The sequence below is a fragment of the Lutjanus erythropterus genome, chromosome 16, assembly GCF_056507025.1.
Source record: "Lutjanus erythropterus isolate fLutEry1 chromosome 16, fLutEry1.hap2, whole genome shotgun sequence".
Lineage (NCBI taxonomy): Eukaryota > Metazoa > Chordata > Actinopteri > Lutjaniformes > Lutjanidae > Lutjanus > Lutjanus erythropterus.
In genome coordinates, this window is record NC_139332.1 from 17,915,638 (window position 1) to 17,936,695 (window position 21,058).

Genomic DNA, 21,058 nt, shown 5'->3' on the forward strand with positions numbered 1-21,058 from the left:
TGACTTAGGCTGGGGAAATAAACAGCAGCAGGTCATAAACCAAAACTGACTGAAATGGAGGGCTGGAATGAGGTTCTCTGTCTTGTTTGGTTGTTTATTTGTTGCTCTGGAGAGCCTTTGTTGCTACAGAGCAGTGAGGTGGGGATCTAGACATGCTGATTCCACGCTACAATAATCATAACACAAAGTTTTTACTACTGGCTCATGTGTCATCAAGGAGGAAGTGTTGGTGTGCTGTTCCATAAATGAAATGTGACAGAATATATATAGTAATACGGTATTTTGAGTTTGAATTCTTTCGTTATATAATCTCTGTACTTGTTTGTGCTTCTTGTATTCACGCAGAGCCCCAGTTCTCGTTGCACTCACACACGGAGAAGGACAAAGCCATACACAGCCGAATCATCTGGTCATGTGACTGGAGTCCAGACAGCAAATACTTTGTGACGTCCAGTCGGGATAAGAAGGTGCTTTTCAGATGTTGGGAAGTTTTCCAAGAACAAAAAACAATATTAGTCTTTGCTTTGTAATGATGAAGTGATTGTAAAAAAAAAAAACAAAAAACCCTCATGGGTGCTCTAATCTGATGTCTGTATCCTCGGGGTTACAGACATTTAACAGGCTGTGGAGGGAGGAGGGGCATTAAGTGGGTGAACTTTATATGATGACACTGAGGGAGGGAGTGGTCAAGTACTCAGGTCATGTGACTTTAACATATAATCATGATTTGTATCAAAATCCAAGATGGCATGGACAAAAACACTGTGCTGTTATAGTTTCATGTTTCATGTGGATTTTGTTTTAGACAATATTTTTAAGGATTATTTAATATGTTCTTGCTGAAAAATAATGATTTACATTTTCACAACTTTGATAATCAGACATTGTATGTGTATATGTTGGAGGACACATTGCTCAGATAAGGGAATAAAACAGGGATAATCCCTCACAGATATTCTTGTTTGAGGTCTATACTCGACATATAATCAATAATATAAAGATCTGAAATATTGATTACTCTTTATATTACTCTTCAGTGTATATTGTTAATTAATTCACTGGTGTTTTCAGGGAATGTCTGTCAGCAGTCTATAGAATTTAATAGAGAGAGGTGGAGTCTGTAGTTTTGCCTCCTGATAGGATTTTGCTAGTGTCGGGGAACCACAGGGAAGATGGTAGTATAAAAACAAGAATGCATTTTTTTTTGTTTATGAATATTAATAGCTTGTTCAGTCCAAATTAGATTAGTTTCCTGTGTTTTTCTTGATTAAGAATATTACAATATTATATATTACAACATTAAAAAGTTTTAAATTGTTTCTAAAATACTTCAAAAGTTGATAATAACTTTTTAAAAAGGGGAGAAATATAAAATGTGTACCTTAAATGGGAAATGTATCTCATGAGACACATTGATCATTTAAGTATAAATTGGAAACGACATTAATGAATTAAATCTGATTAATTTGATTGTTCATGTTTTGTGTGTGTTTATATGTGTGTCCATGTCCAGGTGATAGTGTGGGGCCCGTGCAGATTGGAAGACTCTGGAGACTCTGTGCTGCCTCCTGAGATTAAACCATGTTCTTCTACCTTGGATGTGGGTGATTCTGCGACTGCTGTGGCTTTCTGCCCCGTCCTCTGCTCTGATAACAGGTACACACACACACACACACACACACACACACACACACACACACACACACACACACACACACACACACACACAACCATATATTTTATTTTTATATTATGGCCAACTTTATCAACAAGTATCACCAGATGAATCCACTCTGAGCTCTGTGCCCTGAAAACATACTGCAAAATATTTGAGAGTGAAATACACACAACAAACATATAAACACAACACTTTGGTTTTCACGAGTTAAAGTAAACAATCTAAGACTTCCTCTGTGCACACAAAAGGTTTATTTCTCTCAAATTTCATTCTCAAGTTTATTCAGATCCATGTTTGCGATCACTTCTCTTTTGCCAAGATACTCCATCCATCTGACAGGTTTGGCACATAGAGACAATTATTGCACAGGTGAGCCTTGGACTGGTCATAACTCATGACTGTGCCCTGAAAAAGTCTTCAAATATTCTGCTTTTAAAAACAGCAAGTCTACCCATGTTTATACACGTGTGTACATCTACACAGGTATTCAGATTATCCCTTTGAAACACCAAAGTTACACAATAATACAGACAAACCATCAGATCGAGACAGTGATGGACCAGGAACTCCTGTGTTCTTCAGGGTAAAATGATGGATTTCACCTGTGGAGTTTGGTTGGTTTTGGAAACCGTGATATAGCTTTAAATGCAGTGTTTCCCATCTAAAAATGTTGTCTGACGGCAGGGCAAAATGATGAAAATATTCTAAATAAAGCATTCACTTAAACTGAGACTAGGTGGCTAAAATCCCTTTTGTTGCTGAACCTGTCCACAGCAGTCCCTTGCTTAGCTTCTGTGCATGTCCTCGCTGGAGGCATGACAACCAAACTGTTCTTTTAACATTTATGCATTGGAAATGAATGTTCTCATGGAGGTTTGGTTGGCTGCAATGTAAACGTGTGTGTGTATGTGTGTGTTTCAGCTACCTGCTTGCCGTGGGCCTGGAGAGCGGCAGGATCTTGCTGTACAGGTGGAGCCCTGGCCAGGAGCCTGCTGGAGGACAGGACTGGAGCAGCTGTGGAGAAACGGACGTCTCGTATCCTTTACAACACACATACACAGTTCATCTGAAGTTCAGCCTGATGCAACTTTGAAAGGCCTCCAATGGCCACTGGCAGTAGATGTAAATGACAGGAACAATGGTTTGGCTTCAGTTTGATGGCTGTTGGAGCCAGAAGCTTTCTATTACGTGCAGTGGAGAAAAAAACAGCAGGATTTGAATGGCTGTGTTCCTTTGAAAAAGGAGAAGGTATCGACAGGCACTTGTGTGTATTTCTGAGTGTGTTGTATCCCATGTGGGTGTATGAGTCATCGTCTATAGAGCTCAGGAAGTGAACTGAAGACGGGCATCTTCAGCGTGTCTTTGTATCAGAGGGCTTCTGCTCCTCAGGCTTCAGAGCTGCTCACAACCACATTTTTGTCAGTTCAGCTACTTTTGAAATCAAGTTAGAATATATTTTTCACCTTCCTGTTGTCTGTGTCCAATAGTCTCAAGACGGGGTGAGAGAAGTTTGTGGTTGTCTCTTTGTACTTGTTTTGTATTTGAGGGGGAGCGGTGGTACAGTAATAGACATGTATGGTAGATATTTGTCTAGATTTTTTCAGATGCTTGTTCTGCACAGGGTTTCCATGGACCCTTGACAACTCTTTAAAAGTCTAAAATCCAATAATCTGTTTTTTAGGCCTTAAAATGTCTTAAAATGCTTTAGTCTAAATACGATGATACAAATTCCTATAAAGTTTCATTAAAGGGGAAATATGTAATATATTTACTGAAATAAACAATAAAATGACAACAACATGTCATCAGAAATCAAGGAAACATGTTAAGTTGAAATATTTGCTTCTCTGACATCAACGCTGCAGCTGCTGTGTCCCCCTCTGAAATCTCTATTGTGGTTTGAGTGTTATGTCATGTTAACCAAAGTGGAACCAATAACAAGCTTTATTTATGTAGCACTTTTCTAAACAACAGTTACAAAGTGCTTCACGGTTAATAAAGCAAGCAAAAAGCAATAAAAGAAATATAACAAGCAAATAGTGCAAGTACACAGAACATATAGTAAATTAATTTATTAAAAAAAAAAAGAAATATAAACAGACAGATACTGGACAGTAAGCACTAATGCAAACTGTACATATTCCAAACACAACAAATGAAACTCTTAAAGTAAAATACTTCATAAATATATTATTTCCATAATTGCGTTCAGAAATGTCTTCAAAAAGTCTTAAATTTAACCTGTTGGAACCTGCAGAAACCCTGTCTGTCATCCAGAGTAGTATCCTGTTGTTTCCCTTCATCGCACATCCTTTCACAGTCAAAGCCACTCGTTGGCGGTCAAGAGGCTCCGCTGGAGGCCCAGGATTGGCCGAGTGGGTCGAGAGAACAACCAGACAAAGGATGGACAGCCTGACGGAGAGAGTGAAATCGAGGAGGAGAGCTCCTGGGTCCAGCTTGCTAGTGCCAGCGCCGACCACTCTGTCAAAATCTTCAACATCAACAAACGGGCTCTTTAGCACCACCAACACTGACACTATTATGTCTCCGGCACGCAGAAAGACACTTGGGCTGAGGGCCACAGGCCTGACTGTGGCACCAAGGCCACAGCTGCTCGCTGGCAAGCCGTTCACTCCCTGTGACAGCCAGTTAAGTCATGGGTCAGTCGCAGGACAAACCTGCAGCACACATGCCCCGCAGTCTGTCTGCACACAGCCCAACAGATTTGATGGGTGGAAGCAAGATGGTGAAAACACCATGACCCGAGGCTGGTATTTTGCTTCGACACTTCAAAGTGTTTCAGATTCAGAGTAGATGATGCTGCTTGATATCTGTACAGATCATATATTTAGGCTCTTTATCCAAGTAAACATTTTTACAGATGCTTTTCAGTAACAAATCACGGAAGGGAACTGGTCATGCTGTTATCCCTGGTTGTTAAGGCTGTCATTAATAGCACGTGTACATGGTGTGTATTTGTTTTATTACAAATTAAATGTTTTCTATATCCCAAATTTTGACAGTCTTTGGTCTCTTAGTGAAGTTCATGAAGTCATGTTGCTGAGTTTCAGATTTTTAATGTATTTTCCTCCACTGGTTTCCGTTTATTTCTGTATGAAAATCAATCCTCAGATGCTTGAAACTTTAATGAGTTCAATCAATCACGTCAAGTCTACTTTTATTTTTACATTATTACATTTTACCTCAAGTTACATTGTTGTTGTGAGTTAGTGCAAAGGGACTGCAGACTCAAATCAATCAGCACTTACAATAATGGAACTTAAAAACACATGACTGTGAGTGATTGATTACTAATCATCAAATCTCCAGAGCTTGCTTTCATAATGCAGGCAAATAAATAGGAACCGGAAAGCCGGGCAAGATCCATCAAAACATCCGAAACTGTAAACCTGAGCTTCACAAACTTTTTGGATTGTTACTCTTTAGGCCAGGATATACTCTATACTTGCGCTATGCGTTCACATACATCATGCTTCATGGCTGCCTTGCGTATCTTGTTTCCATTTGGAGTGATGGTTTGTGCGCCACACATACATGACCACATACACACACGCAGGGAAAAGAAGGGAACAAATCTCAAAGATAAGATCCCCAGCAAAATCACATTAAATACAGAATTTGATGAGAAAATTTTCATTAAATTATAAAAAATGCTGAGTACTCATGGGTCAGAACCTCACCATGTTGAGACTGCTGCAGTCCCATCGCAGTTTAGTAGCCTAGAGTATGAAAATGATCTACTAAAAAGAAAAAAAGCATAAAAATTTTACATTTTTGATAGTAAACAAATAATTTCTTTTTTTCCTATAATCCTCATATGTCTCCTCAGAGTTTTCTTACAGCACAACTTTGGCAACAACATGCATTTGAAAAATGTTAAAACTTGAGTTGTAGTTATGAAAATAAAACATGCAAAAATATAGGTATGGTCTATTACAGGCATGACAGCAGATTAGGTTCAATCAATGCAGGACTGTCCAGTTATCGAACAGCGCGGCTTTAGATTAAGGCACACCTGTGACTGAGTGGGGACCTTAACAGGATTCTCAAGGACAGAGGAAATCCATGTCCTGGATTTACTATGGGTTCATCTGAGTGTGCCGTCATTATATGTCAGCCATAAATTTATCAGCAGAAGATTGTAACTGCTGGCCATAACTCTCTCTCTAATCACGTATCCTGGTACAGTACGCATGGAGGCATCAGTCAACCCACGCCACGCGCACTCCTCCAGGAAACGGCTGTTTTTCAAACACTGAAATGAGGTTTTGGGACAATACGGCCATATATCAAGAGACTTTCCACATCATATATAACATAATGTAATTATTGAATCATTATCAGTGATGTTTCAATTTAAACATGAATGATCATCTTGCTGGGGATTTTCATCAACACATAACTGTATGTGTGAGGAGCCCTCTTAGCTCTTTGCTCTGACTAGCATACTAATACAGAAGGCATATGCTCCTTTCTCAAACGTCCTCTCCAGTGTGTCCTTGACCGCTCATCTTGATGAGGTTAGATTGCCATAATGTGGTACTGAGGAGGGATTAGAAGTCCCATCTGAAAATCCTTGAATGCAGCAGATTAATGGGGAAAATGGTGACCAGTGGCACAGGTAATAAACCACTAACAAAGGTTACCGAGGCTGCTGTAGAACGGCCTTTCAGTGAGGGAATACTGGAGATGAATACATCATTATGCTTTTGTGTCAGTGTCGGTTTTCCCGGGCGAATAGTCGCAGATTTTAATGGAAATTGAGAGCTCCTTTTTTCTAGTGTTAAAATGTTGACATTTCAGCCTTTGTAAAACAGACAAAGACTGGGTTGCACAAACAAAGATTAATTTAATACTAATTAAACCATCAGATCGAGATCGAGTAATTAATTTACTTCTAATCAGAGTTTAGCAAAACTAGGTTTAAATTGAGTAAATCCAGATAGAGTAGGAATCGTAGTAATCAAGTAGGTTGAGTCTGACCCTTTACTTTCTTCAAGGAACTTCATTATTTTGCTAAATCCATCTAAAAAGGCAGCCATTTAAGTTAGACCTCTTGGAGTGTTAGTTTAAAGGTAGTACTGGATCAGTTTGTTTAAAGTTTAAAGTTTTGATGCCGCAGAATTAAATTTAATCTTGTTTTAGAGTAATTAAGATAACTAGTTAATGCTGCAGGAGTAGTTTGTTTAAATGCAACACATTGACAAAAATGACTACTTAATTCAAAATAGAAATATGGACTTCTTGTCAATACATTGTTTTTTGGGGGGAAAATGTTGTTGATTATATCTTTAAGATGGTTTAAAATTTTTGAGCAACATAATTTAAAGTAAAGAAAATGTGTCAGAAACATGTTTTGAATAGAAAGATTGTGGTTTATTGTTGGTGCTCTGTCAGTGTGTGTGTACAGTGTATGCACTGTTGCTTTACCGTAGTTTGTGAATGTGTCATGCATCAATGTAAGTTATTATTGTGAGGGAGTGTATGTATTATCCTGCCTCAGTGTTTCCTTCAATATAGTGAGACCCTCGATGCCAAGATTCCAACTGTTGTGTAAACTTTACTGTGCAAAGACCAGTGTGGATTGCAGATCAGGATCAAAGATAAAATCTCATGAACACCGTCTTTTACTCCAGGCAGCTTTCAACAAAACATCATTAATCACAAAATCCCATTAACACTGGTCCAAAAGATACAGATCAAAGTGCAACTTTTTTTTTTTTTTTTTTTTAGCCTAGGGAACTTTTCATGGTGCTACCATGCTGTGGGTTTAAAGAGTTTGCAAAAATAGCTCATATTTTTTTTAATTATGTAAGTGTTTGTTTGCTTAATGTCTATTAAATTAATCAAAGCCCTTCAGAGCAGGTGGGCTAAATCCAAACTTAAAATGTGTGTGAAAAACAATAAGAGCTATCCACAACAGCGCTTTGACCTAAATGTTAACATTAGCATGCTAACACATGTTTACTGTAGTAGGCAATTTGTTACTCTTCCATCTCCTTGTAGCAGAGGGTCTGTTCAGCTGAATATGTTGCCTGACACACTGATCCTGTCTGATATATGCACAACCTTTATCTGTCTGAGGTTTACACAAGTTAGAATCTTAAGCCCTGACCATGGCTCTGAAATGTCAGGAACCTGTGCAGTAATCTGTGGCGCTGTCCACGGCGCTGAAGTAGCAGAAGCATTTGTAATTGCATCTTTTTCTCTGAGTCGAACTGATGATGGCATTTGTTGGTTAAATGATCATACTTCATCCTGAGACAGATACGAATGTGGTTAGGCCAACAAATCTCATGGCAGCCCATCCATGAGATGTGCCTGTGTCTCTTTGTTGTTCACAAATTCATCGTAGCGATCGGGATGACGGCTCTTAAGATGAGCAATTAAATTTGTAGTGTTGAAGGGATGTGATTTGGCTCCTCCTTGTATGACAGACACCGAGCAGTCACTGCAAATAGCAAGTTTACAATCCACAATCCACACCGCTAACATAACAGTGTTGTGTGCGCATAACTGAAGTGTCATCTTGTCAGCAGATATTTTGTTCGTTTCATGCTGATACAAATATCTCACTTAAAGCCTTTATCAGCTGATACCGATGATGTGCCGATATTATTGCGAATCCCTAATTCATCCTCATGGAACCATGACTGTGCAAAATTTTCATCTTGTAAACATTGAAAAATTTCACAACTTTGACCTACAGGTGTCACTAGAGGAAAAATCAAGGGATCACAAATGTCAGTAACATCCATCACCTATGAACCGTCAATGTCTGTACAGAATTTCATGGCAGTCGATCCAATATAATGTAGATATTTCAGTCTGAACCAAAGAAGCCTCAACAAAAAGATATTATTAGCTGACTCTACGTGAAAGTGGAGTTTTGGTTGCAGCTTTTCAGTCGGCCTACATACAGTGTGACCTTGTTGTGTTCATACACCATCCTAAAATATTGTGACATAAAAACTGACAAGCTTCTTTGAAATTTGTATGTGTGTGATTCTGTCTCTATTTCAGTCCTCAGATCAATGCAGCTTAACATGTGAATGAGTTGGATGAATTGGACAGTGGCTCGTTTTCTTGTCGTTCTTGCCTTCATTTCTCCAATGGAGCCATCTCATGTGAAGGAGGATACATAGACGCTTCCCTTCCACTGACACCCAGGTCAACTTAATCAACCCGCCTTCCATTTGCACAGCGTGATCCCGCTGAGATGAGAGAGAAGGTCATGTAGCATTTACACACGCCGGAGCGTTTGTTCCTGCAGAAGCAACTCGGAAAAATCTGTGGTATCTTTGAATCAGTAAGCAGCAGCGGCAGCGGAGGCGTGCTGGGTTTAAAAGCTTCAGTTCACTTGAGTCCCTACTGGGTTGTATGAACAATTACAGCCGTCACAAGGTTATCAATTGTCCTGCAAAGTCATATAGAATATTTGTAATGTGACGGATTGGTTCAACTTTTTAGAAAATATGCTTTTTTTTTGCTTTGTTGCTGAGAGTCAGATGGGGACATTAATACCACTTTCATAATGTAGCTGACTATGAATACAGAACCAGGGGGTGCTTAGCTTAGGTTAGCATAAAGACTAAATGGGGAATCAGCTTTAGAAGCAAAGTTAAAACACTGTGTGACCTGATTTACTCTAAATCAAGCAGATCACAAGCACATGAGTGATGAATGTGTCTGTCAACATATTGTCTGCTCTGCTTCGTGATGGTGATTTGACAACGCCTGATGAATAGTTTGAAACTTTGCTACAGTAAAATCGCTGGGAGCCATCAGTACAGCGTGCTGATCTTTTGTCTGATTTTTGACAATGGCACCACCCGCCTGTCACTGCACAACCAACCAACACACACACACACACCTATAGTAAAGACTACATCTGTCATGTTGTCTGTCATGTCTCCCCTTAAGTATTGTGTGACAGAGGTGGCTTGGTGTAGGGGTGTATTTCAGCAGAACAGATAATACTGAATGATAAAAGAAATATTATAGGAAAGCCACAGGCAGCATTTTGTCTCCATGAACCTTTTGCTCAAATCTGTTTGCTACTTCAGCACCATGGACAGTGCCATGGATTTACCAATACACAGCACAGTCATCACAGCATAAACCTCAGTCAAATAAAGGATCAATGAGACAGGCAGACTAGACTAATATATTAAACTAAACAACCCCTCTAGAGATGTCTGACGACTCGCCAATATAATGGGACAAAATGGCACTCGGCATCGTGACCCGGTCACTCAGGATCATTCACAGACGTTGTTGTGAGCAGTTTCACGTAGGAACTTCTTTCTTTCTACCAGTAGTTTCAGTAGATTCTGTTGCAGAAAGAAAGTTCCTGCACCATTTCTTGACTAACTGGGTTATGATTTTAAGAAAGGGACGTCGCTGTTGAGTTTTTCCAACATATCTTTTTGGCGCACATAAATGATTTTCAGTCCTGCTGTGAGTATTTCTCTTTTTCTTTGTGAAATTATGTTAACTATGCTTTCAAGTCATACATGACCAGCTATTTTGACTCATTAATCTGGGCCTTAATGAATCCTTGGCCAGGATGAGTCTTCCAGCTGACGCTAACCAACCAGAGGAACCATACTCTGAGCAGCACGAATGTCTATAAGAAAGGAGAGTCATCTCTCCTGTGCAGCGCTCTGAGAGCACAGAGCTGACAAACTGCTGGAGGGTGAGCGACTACAGAGCAGATGGACAGGTTCTCATGTCCATCCTTTGTCAGTTTACCGAAGAGTCTGCAGAGTGAGCAAAGACTCAGAGACAGAGGAAGAAACGGGAAGACACTGAGAGCAGCAGCATTAATGTGTCTCCTCCACAAAAACGCCTGAGAGTATGGCTGTCTTTAACCCTCATGCTGGCAGGGTTGCAGCAGTTTTACTCCTCAGGGCCAGCCGGTGCATCTGGCAGGGCTGGTGAAGCCCCTGGTAGCATCTTGCAACAGGGTCGACGGACCATATGATGCTGCACCGTAAGAAAGATCGAGAAAGAAGAGGGGTTGAGACCATAAAAAATGGAAATATACAGTATCTGTAAAAAAAAATCAATATATAAACTACACTGAGAGCAGCAGTCCATCTCCACCTACAAAACGCCTGAGAGTGACTGCTGCACCAGAAGATGTGGCTGACTGAGGAGAAAATATTGTACATATGTATGTAGTTTGTGCATCATGGATGCAGTACACGGATCAGTGTTTTGCGTGCGTCTGGCACTGTTGCATCCTGCACCTTTATTTATTTCTTGGCGCTGCCTGTGTGTCTGCGTGACACGGTGAAACTGCAGGGAGCCAGAGAGAAGTCACCTCTCTTTTCAGAGGTAAAGACTCATTTATGTGATGTTATTATTTCCTCTATTTACCAGTAGCTCTTCCGTGTTCCTCACTGCTGAAGTTATTAACTGTTATTCTCTTTATTTGCCATTTGTTTTTTAGAGAGTGAGAAATCAAATGGGGATGAGACGAGACGAGGGGAGTCTGAGACAGCATGCACTTTCAACTGATTTCAAAAGGTAAATACATATTTATTTAATGTTATTATCAAATTCCCAATAGTTCTTCTGTCTTCCTCATTGCGGAAGATATTAAATGTTGTTCTCCTTATGTACAATTTATTTTTTAAAGTCAGACATGGGGTGGAGACGAGACAAGGGCAGAAGGACACAGGATGCACTTTCAACTCATTTCAAAGATTAAATACACACTAAGTTGATGCCATTATATCTTATATTGATTTATAGTTCATCTATGTGCTACAATAATGAAGTTTTTAACACTTATTCTCTTTGTCTGACACATGTTTTCTAGAGACCGAGAAGTGGGGTTGGCATGAGACGAGACAAGAGGACAAGGAGACGTAAGACATGAGACAAGACGAGAATAAAGGAGACAAGAAAGAAGACAAGAGGAGAAGATAGCCAACACTGCGGACTGGACAGCTTGTACAAAAGGAGAAATATTCATTTATTCTAAGTTATTATAAGAATTCTCATACCGTGAAATCATTCACTATTTGTTTAGTAACTATTGCTTTTCCCTGGGTGTTATTTGTCTTTTAGAGAGAGGGGAGGAAATGAGCTCGAAAACCAGACCAGACTGGAGTCCAACCAAGACCAGACGAGACAAGACAAACTAAGGAGACAGCATGCTGTCAAACCAACCCTCTCATTTCAAAAGGTAAATATATGTATGTTATCAATGGGTTTATATTGGTCAATAGTTTTTCTTTATTTGATTGTTGGATTTACTAGCTGTTATTGTCTTCCCTTAGTCTTTTACAGAGAGGAGAGGAGACAGATCTGTGAGCCCTCTCCTTAAAAAAGATTAGTCTGTTTTTAATCACAGTATTTATACTGATCAGTAGTTTCTCTGTTGACCTCAGCTGAAGTTATTAACTGTTGTCTCCCCGCTCCTTTAAAAGGATAACAACACATTCACTCAGTTTTTATCAGAATATTTATCATGATCAATAGTTGGAATAGAAGTTATTAACTGTAACTCTTCCTTGTATGTTAGAGAGAGGAGAGGAAACAAGGATGAAATCAGACCAGACCAGACAAATAACAAATATGTATTTATTCTATCAGATGTCTTCTATTGATCAGTAGATTTTTTTCTTTATTTGATTGTTAGAGAAACTATCTGTCACCCATTTGTCTTTAACAGGGAGGAGACAAGACTGCATGCCCTGTGAGCTCTCTTAAAATAGACAAGTCCAAAATTATTCTGTTTTTATCAGGATTATTTATAGTGATCAATAGTTCTTAACCTCAGCCAAATTTATTAACTGTAACTCCCCCTTGTCTGCTATTTGTCATTTAGAGAGACAAGAGCAAACAAGGTTGAGCAAGCCAGACGAGACAAGAGACGAACAAAGGAGACAGCATGCACTGTGAACCCTCTCATTTCAAGAGATAAATATATGTTTATTCTATGTAATTATCAGGGGTTTAATACTGATAAACAGTTTTTCTTTCTTTGATTACAGGAGTTTTTAAATAGATGGTTGGTTTCTGAGAGAGCAGTGTTTGGCTTATATAACAATGGTTTCCCGTTGGAAAAGGCTGTCTGACGGCAAAGCGGTGAAAATATTCTAAATATAGGGTACACCCACTGTAAACTGATATTGATCTTTTTGGGAGGTCCCTTTTTAACTGGCTAAAATATGTTTTCATGCTGACCCTGTCCACAGCAGTGCATTGTTTAGTTTTGTTGGAGAAGTACCTCATACAACCACACATAAAATAATCTGAACTATACCTTTAACTGTTTTTTCCACTCGTCATTTCCATTCCACATTTGTCTCTTACCGGGAAGAGATGAGACGAGACAGCAGGCGCCGTGAGCCCTCTCCTTCAAAAAGATAAGTACATATTTAGTCTGTTCATCATACTATCTTCATAACATTTACTGATCAGTAGTTACTCTGTTGACCTTAGTTGAAGTTATTAACTGTAACTCATCCTTGTCTGTTATTTGTCTTTTAGAGACAAATAACAGACAAGACAAGAGGAGAATAAAGGCAACACTGTGGCCTGTCAACAATCTCTGTACAAAAAAATAATAAATATACATAATTATTCTGTATTCTATTCTTTATGTCAACAATTATTCTCTGCCCTCATTATCTTGCATCTCACCCTCCCATTTCAAAACAGAAGCATGCATTAATTTGATGTAATATACTAATAAATCCTTCATGTGTTCACCATGTTGCTGAAGTTATGAACTGTTATTCCCTCTTGTCTGTCTTTATCTATTTCCAGATGTGTCCTCATTTCCCGCAGCCTCACAGACACTGTTGTCCTGAACATCATCATCATCATCACACACACACAGACACACACAGAGACACACACACATCCAGCTGGACTCCAGGCCTCCACAAAGTCTGCAAGTTTGCAGAGTGTCACAACAAGTTCTATCATCCTAAAAGAATTATGTAAACCCATTTAAATATAGCAATAAAATTGTTTTATCTTTTTATTTTTATAAAGATTAAAAAGTCCAAAATCAACAATGACTGCCAGCTGCTCCTCTGCCTTTCTGTGAGAACTGAACACATTTTGCAACTGTGTCTAGCATCCACATACTAAATATTTCAAATTGAGAATAAAGAAAAGCTCTGACAACAGGACACATGCATGCACGCATATAAATGTCATATTATAAAGATTAAAAAGTCCAAAATCAACAATGAATGGATTCTTCCAACATGTACTGTCTGTGTAGTCACATGTCAAACCTGCTTTTTGTCTTCAATAAATCAATATTCACTGTCTAATTTACAGTGTTGTGGTGACTGTGTTTTTAAAGGTTTTGAAGGGAAATGAATCCAAATCTGTTTTTCCATCACTGGATGTTGGTTTAAACAGTAAAAGTCTGTTTGAAATTTCATGTGTTATTTAACAATCTGATAAATAACTGAAGGTAAATGACCCCCCCCCCCCCCAAAAAAAAAAAAAAAAAATCAGTTTGACTACATGAAAAATTCATTTAAAAAATGAACCTTTGAATTATTCTTCTGATACTTAAAATAGTTTTGACTTCTGATAATAAAATGAGAGGAAATCAGATGTCAAGAGTCAAACATTTTTGAACATTTTACCTGAACACCTGTAGAATTGTGTTTGGTTATGTAAGCTTGGGTCACAGGAAAAGTTCGCTCAAGAGTCACTGGTCTGGATTTACTTTGGCAAAACATCTTTCAGTGAATGACATCTGATAGATTTTAAAAGACTCTCCTGGTTTTATAATTTTTCTTTGAAATAAAGTTGCAAAGTTGTTTACATTACAAGTGTATGGGTATTGCTTATTAGAGGATAATTTCATTAGAGGGCTAATTATCCCATTCATTGGTTATGTGTTGTGTTAAGAGCAGAGACACTCCTATCTAAAATAACAACAATAAGATGTTTGATTTGATATGGTCCAGAGTTGACCGACCTTGAAGAAGCAGCTCCACCACCTCCGCCACCCCTCCACCCCCAAAACTCAGTGTCGACTGGTCCAAGTCTGCATGCTCATATCTTTCCCAAATTCATATTACCACACATGGGCCACAGCTGATCCAAATACTGCTGAAAGTGCCAATTCTCAACCTTATTCAGCCCAAATCCACGCACCTAAAACCATGCCAAATCTGCCAACCATTACTGGGCCAGAACTGGCTGAGCTTTGGTGAACTATTACCAGAACACAGCCGAGTGCGCCGGTACTAAGCTGCAAGTGGCCTCATTCATCTAGACAATGTTTGGCTACATACAGCACAAGGCAGTCATGTGTGTAATCTTGGTAAAGGGGCTCTCTTGATAGTGTATTATTGGATGCTCTTTTTTTTTAAAAGAAAATTCCAGAAGTGTGTGTTACTTACAGCCAGATGACAGCAGAAGATTTGGTCGGCCTCAGTCTCAGCCAGCTGCTCCTCTGCCTCTCTGTGAGAACTGAACACATTTTGCAACTGTGTCTAGCATCCACATACTAAATATTTCAAATTGAGAATAAAGAAAAGCTCTGACAACAGGACACATGCATGCACGCATATAAATGTCATAGAACCTCAGATGCACACACACACACACACACACACACACACACACACACACACAGAGTGACAGTGTCAGGAACTCACTCAACAAACACACTCATCCCCTCCATCCTGTTTGCCACTGGGTTCCTCCGAACAGTTCAATTATTTATCAGCCTCAACATACAAGGCTTTTCATTACAAATTTATTTTTCCTTTGCAGAGCCTCTCTGTGTGAGGGCAGCAGGCAGCCTGCTCACTGCGTCTGCCTGTTGGCTAGCCAATTAACAGCCTTAATGTTGACCAGACAGCGTATCACATGGGCGCACCTCACTACATCTTTAGGTTTCTGCCTTTTGAGCGAGAGCTCAACGGGACTTTTCACTCAGCAACAGCATCCATCTAACAACAAAATTCTGTGTGTGTATGTTTCAGTGTCATCTCAAGATGCTGGAAAGCCAATTACACATAAAACAATTCTTTTCTGTATCCAGTGAGCAAACAGTGGAGGTGTTTCATGGCACAAAGACTATTATATAGACATTTTGAAATGTCACAGGGGGAAAAGCAGTCAACACATCCATAATTAATAGAATTAACAATGGCTGACTTTCATTTAGCTGCTTCACTGTCAGAGTCCTGGAATTGTGCACACACACACACACACACACACACACACACACACACACACACACACACACACACACTCCTTTATCTGACTGAGATTTGTGAAAGTTAAAACCTGTGGCCCTGACCATGGCTCTGACATACCAGTAGTCTCACAGTAGTAGTCTCTGAATTAGCAGACATATTTGTAATTGCAATTTTTTCTCTAAATCTCAGTTGCCCTTCTTTCAATTTAGTCTTGGATTGGTGAATATTCTCTAAACCATAAAGCTACTGTATTTAAAAAAAAAAAAAGAAAGAAAGAAAATGAACCTATGCTACTTACAAAAACATTTTTCTTATCACTGGGATGTTCACATTGGGCTGCCCCCCTTGTTAAAAATCAACCAATCAAATACATTGTTAATGTTATTAGCATAACGACAAGACAAGTACTTTTGATGCGTGTTCCTTGTTAGAATAATAATCATTGATTTACTGTCTTTAAATAAACACTATAAATACAATCATACATCAGAAAACCACAGGAATGATTCTACTACATTAAAGACTCGCGTTCAGATGAAACAAACACTGCATTATTTTCAGTCTCACTTTATTTAACGATGATGTGAAAAGTAAAGGCTGTCCATAACATTCAGACAATAAAAGAAGAATGTTATTCAAATCCCCCCCCAATAACAACTAATGGCTCCAAAAATGTTCAGGTGTTCCAAGTGTGATACTTATTTTATACAACTTTTTCATATCTATACCTCATCTGTACATAACATAGTTACAGATACTGTAAATTAAAAAAATGACTTCCAAGTATCCTTGTGGCGCATTTGTGAAATATCTCCTATGTAAAAATGAGAATGTACGTAAAGATCTTTTACATATACATATATATAGTTCTCTATTCTTTCTGTAATAAGAAAACAAGTTATTGCCCCTCTTGAACATGTTGCATTTAACATAGGTTTTGTTTACCATTTTAAACTCTTAATTGAACTTAATTCCATGTGATACCACATATCAAACTGACAAAACAGTAACAGTATGGACCTGTGTGTTTTTTCACTAAATATATACGTCATATTGTTATATTTTTGGACATGTATGTTTCGTGTTCTCCAGAAACCCTGATGATGACACATACAAAGATATAATTATATACGTATATGTCACTTTGATTTTTCCAACTGAAAAGGTAAAAAGACCTGTGGCAAATACAAACCATCAGCATGACGTTATTTATTACAGGAAATTATGAGCCCTTGACCTACCACAATTGCATTTGAACAATTTTTCATCCATGTTGAAATGAATCATATTAAAAGAAAAGAAAAAATCAGGGCACATTTTAAAAAACAGAACCATACCTGATGATCTGCATTTGGCATTTTTGATGGACTAAAAAAAAGTCATTTTGTAATTTGATAAATGCCAGGAGTGGGTTATTAGGTTTGATCGTTTGCTACTACTTTCACTTTATTGCCCTCAGTGAATAACTGCTAAACCAGTAGCATAGATCGATATGATGATGTTGAGTTTGTCCACTGAGAATCTTGGCATTGACATGTGTGAGCTGATCAGCAGGTTGAAAGAACTTAAATATCTTTGTAAAGAAACGTAAAAACCAAATTGTAGGTGAGAGGATGAAACAACAGAGTGGATTTGTCACGACAGTTGCAAAAACAGAGGTAACTCTGTGAATTATACATTTCATTTCATGCCGTCTTGAGAAAGCCAAATACCAAATATTCCATACATGGACACCATCATCAGGGTATCAGCAAATTGTACACAATCACATATAATGTAATATATAAAATGTGCAGTTGGTTTCTCTTCTCCTGAAGGAAGAACCAACCCTCTGACAATGTCTCTCACTCACTTGTCAAGTGACCGTGATTCTCTGGTTGGCAAAAGGTGCGGGAGAAGCCGTGACTCCTTGAAGGTCTGTGCTCGGGGTTTCCCTGCTTCCTGGGCTCCGCAGGGGCTGGAAGGAGGAGGAGCTCTCACAGGACGTCACCCTGATATGTCCGATATATAGCAGGCGGATCTCTGCCAGCTTGTCTCCCACTTCAGCTCTGTATCCTTGACTCGCCTTTCACCTAAAGACTGATCGACAGTGTTTATGATCAGACAGCAGCTCGCGGAGGAGATCCACTCCAGCTTGACGCGGAGCGTTCACCGAGTATCTTCCACACTGTCCCATGCATTGAGGCATTGAATTTAAATAAATCTATGACACGTTGTACAATTTACAGATGTGTGTGGCCAATGTTTGCTGGGTCAGCGCCATTTTCACCCTATTTATGTACTGTGGATCCTGCAGGCTACAATATAAGACAACAGGCACAGCGCTCAACAGACGCCTTAAAAACTAAAAACCAAGACACCAATGGTGAAACATATGCTGAGAACAAACTCTCACACTCCATAAAAAGTCCTTTTTTTTGTCTGGAGTCCCTGTTTGCTTCTCTCCCATATGAGGACAGTTTTACAAAAAAAAAAAAAGAAAAGAAAAGAAAGAAAAAAGAGACGACATTGTGTCGATGACCGTTTTTGCTCAGTGCAGCCTTCTTGGGCCGAGTTCAACGGCACTGAATTTCCATAGCAACTGAGGTATGTTCACCGTTGCTAAGTGTGAAGTGATTTTTCATGACACTCAATATGAAAGAAAGCCCTGTGTCTGTGCTTTATGCTCTATCACCGTGACCAGCAGTGGTGTCATCACCGTCGTGGAACTGAAAAAGCTACAGCCGGGTGGGGCTTATTAACGCGAGGCTCCCTCCACGTGTATTCGTCGTCTTTACTACCACTCATGGAAATTCAGGTCAACCATTTAATCCAAGCTAGTTGTGGAACCGGTAGACCTACATCCTTTCCAGCATTGCTTCTTGAGTCACTTGTTATTTCTTGTGAGATTTGTGCCCTTTTTGCCTTTGACATGAACCCCATCACCCCTGTCTGTGCTGGTTAGCTGTGAGGGCTAGATCAGATGGACATCTTAACAGTCTATGGAGACCACTCAGTGCGTGGGGATCAATATGACCAGGCCCCACCACTAATGCCTTGTCTGGAAAAGCACCTGAATTCATAAGGTGCTCTCTTTTTAAGTGTACATCTGAACGTGTGCATTTCTTGGCATATCACACACACAAAATAACAACTGTGGAACACTCCTGTGGTGTCTTTTGGTTCTATTTTCTAACATATTATGCAGCCTTGGAGACCCGTTAAAAGGCATAGCATCAATATTCTGTATAACATGCTTACTGAGGACATATTAAGCGAGTTGTAAAATATGAAAGGCCTATGCAAAGTCTGGTGGTGCAAATTTAGCAAAGTGGAAAAAAAAGAGCCATGTGCATCTTACTGCAAGTTAGATGAATGGGCCCCCGGTGCCTTTTCATGTTGTGTGACTCATAAGCTTTGATGTATCTTACTTTGCTGCCCATAAGCTAATTTATCAACAGTTACACAAACCAATTCAGACCTCTTTCATACGTATATCTAATTATTTTATGGGGTGCCATGTTTTCTAAGCTTTCATTTGTAATTTTTCACGATTACCTGCCCCTGTTACGAGCTCCACACTCAGAACCCCTTTTAATTGTCCATTCACAGCATATACAAAGCTTACAGTACATCAAAGTCAGAAATGATGATATTTACATGTCTCCACAAGGATGGGAAGGGGACGGGGAGTAAATTGGATGATTTCCTTTGTCGGGTTTTGTAAATTTCACGTCTCCACATCGGTATCCAGTCACTGAAGCGGTGAAATACTCAAGTTAGATGACAAGCTCACATGTAGCAGCGAGCACGTACATACAACAGATAAGGAACAGAAACAGACAACCCCCTCTGAAGCAGATAAGGCTACACGTCAGGTCAGGGCTGGTCCACCACTGCTCTGCTATTGGGGTGTCGGTGTGTTTGTGGATGTGTGTGTTATTTGTGTATGGATGTGTTTGTTTGACTGTGCATATGTGTATATGCCTAGGCAAGGGGAGCAGATGAACAAGGGGACATTGCTGTGAATCGTGGGAGTTTGTGAGGGCCGTCCAGTGCCCACTCTGTCTCCTCCCACCCCTTCCTGACTGAGGGTTTCAGTTCTCAAGAGAGGCCGGGGTGAAGAGGTATGAAGAGTGAAACTCGGCCCCCCCTCCCTCTCTTCTCCCCCTGTCCTCCTTGTTCTGAGACAAAATACGCACATACGCTGATGATATCAGTCTATTTGTTGTAGAAAAAAAGAACCATATATGTCTCCTCTGCAAAGAGCCAGGTGGGGGAGTGAATGAAGCTCACAGGCCAGAGACCATTACCCGGTAGGAGGGGGGCATGTGTCTGTGCCGTGGGCTGGAACCAGGGCTGCCGTTGGGGCTGGTGCAGCTGGCATCAACCCCTCCTATGGAGGGTAAGTAGGCATGGTGCAGGATGGGCAGCTGCAAGGACAGTCGACGCTGTATGCTGCAGATAGAGAAGGAAAGATACAGTGTAAGAGGCAGAGTAAGTAAATTAAAAAATCTCAATATATCACAATGGCCTCATTTCACTATTTTATTCATTATGATTACAAATGAAAGTGTACAACAGAGTATTAGTGCCAATAGGAAGGTATTTTTTTTCACATTTGTTGCTTGTCAAGAATAAAGTCAAAATGTTGATGTGATTAGAATAATGTCGAACTTTCAATATTAGTGCCAGCTAAAAGAAAAATAAATCAGAGGGCGTACAATATTTTCATTTTGCAATATGAGAACAGTCAAAATGTCAAGAATAAAATTGAAATACCATGTTGAGAATAAAGTCAAAATGGCATTTCAATTTTACTCTCAACATTTCAACTTTATTCTTAATATTTCAACTTTACTGTCTAAGTGCTAAATAAAAAAAATCTACCTTTTCTCATTTCTTCCCTTGTCTTGCCCTAATACTCTTCTGTAAAAAAGGCAAATTGACATCATTATATTAAGTTTAATGTTTTTTTTTGAGTGCTGCCTCCCCAGTTTACAGTATAAGTTGTTATAGTTTTATCAGAGCACCCAGTGTACTCAAACAAAGCTCACCTGTCCACATACTTTACTTCTATTCAATTGTTCATATAGTTATAGGCTAAAGTGAAAAAATGGTTAATGCCAGAAAACGTAAAACCTTGGTTCAAGTTATTGTAAGATTGTAGATATGTAAA

The 21,058-nt window shown here is 39.3% G+C and overlaps 2 protein-coding genes across 2 annotated transcripts in view; one reads left to right on the plus strand and one right to left on the minus strand.

Annotated features, from left to right (window-relative positions):
• elp2 (elongator acetyltransferase complex subunit 2) overlaps positions 1-4,692 on the plus strand; it is a 33,500-nt gene extending 28,808 nt beyond the window's left edge. Inside the window, exons 19-22 of the mRNA XM_084739321.1 lie at positions 346-467; positions 1,514-1,656; positions 2,600-2,713; positions 3,999-4,692. Of these exons, the coding sequence (XP_084595447.1) occupies positions 346-467; positions 1,514-1,656; positions 2,600-2,713; positions 3,999-4,197 (578 nt within the window). The 3' untranslated portion in view covers positions 4,198-4,692. The remainder of the gene's footprint in view (positions 1-345; positions 468-1,513; positions 1,657-2,599; positions 2,714-3,998) is intronic.
• Positions 4,693-16,451: 11,759 nt separating this feature from the next.
• gabbr2 (gamma-aminobutyric acid (GABA) B receptor, 2) overlaps positions 16,452-21,058 on the minus strand; it is a 230,227-nt gene continuing 225,620 nt past the window's right edge. The window contains exon 19 of the mRNA XM_084739199.1: positions 16,452-20,337. Coding sequence (XP_084595325.1) covers positions 20,172-20,337 — 166 coding nt within the window. The 3' untranslated portion in view covers positions 16,452-20,171. The remainder of the gene's footprint in view (positions 20,338-21,058) is intronic.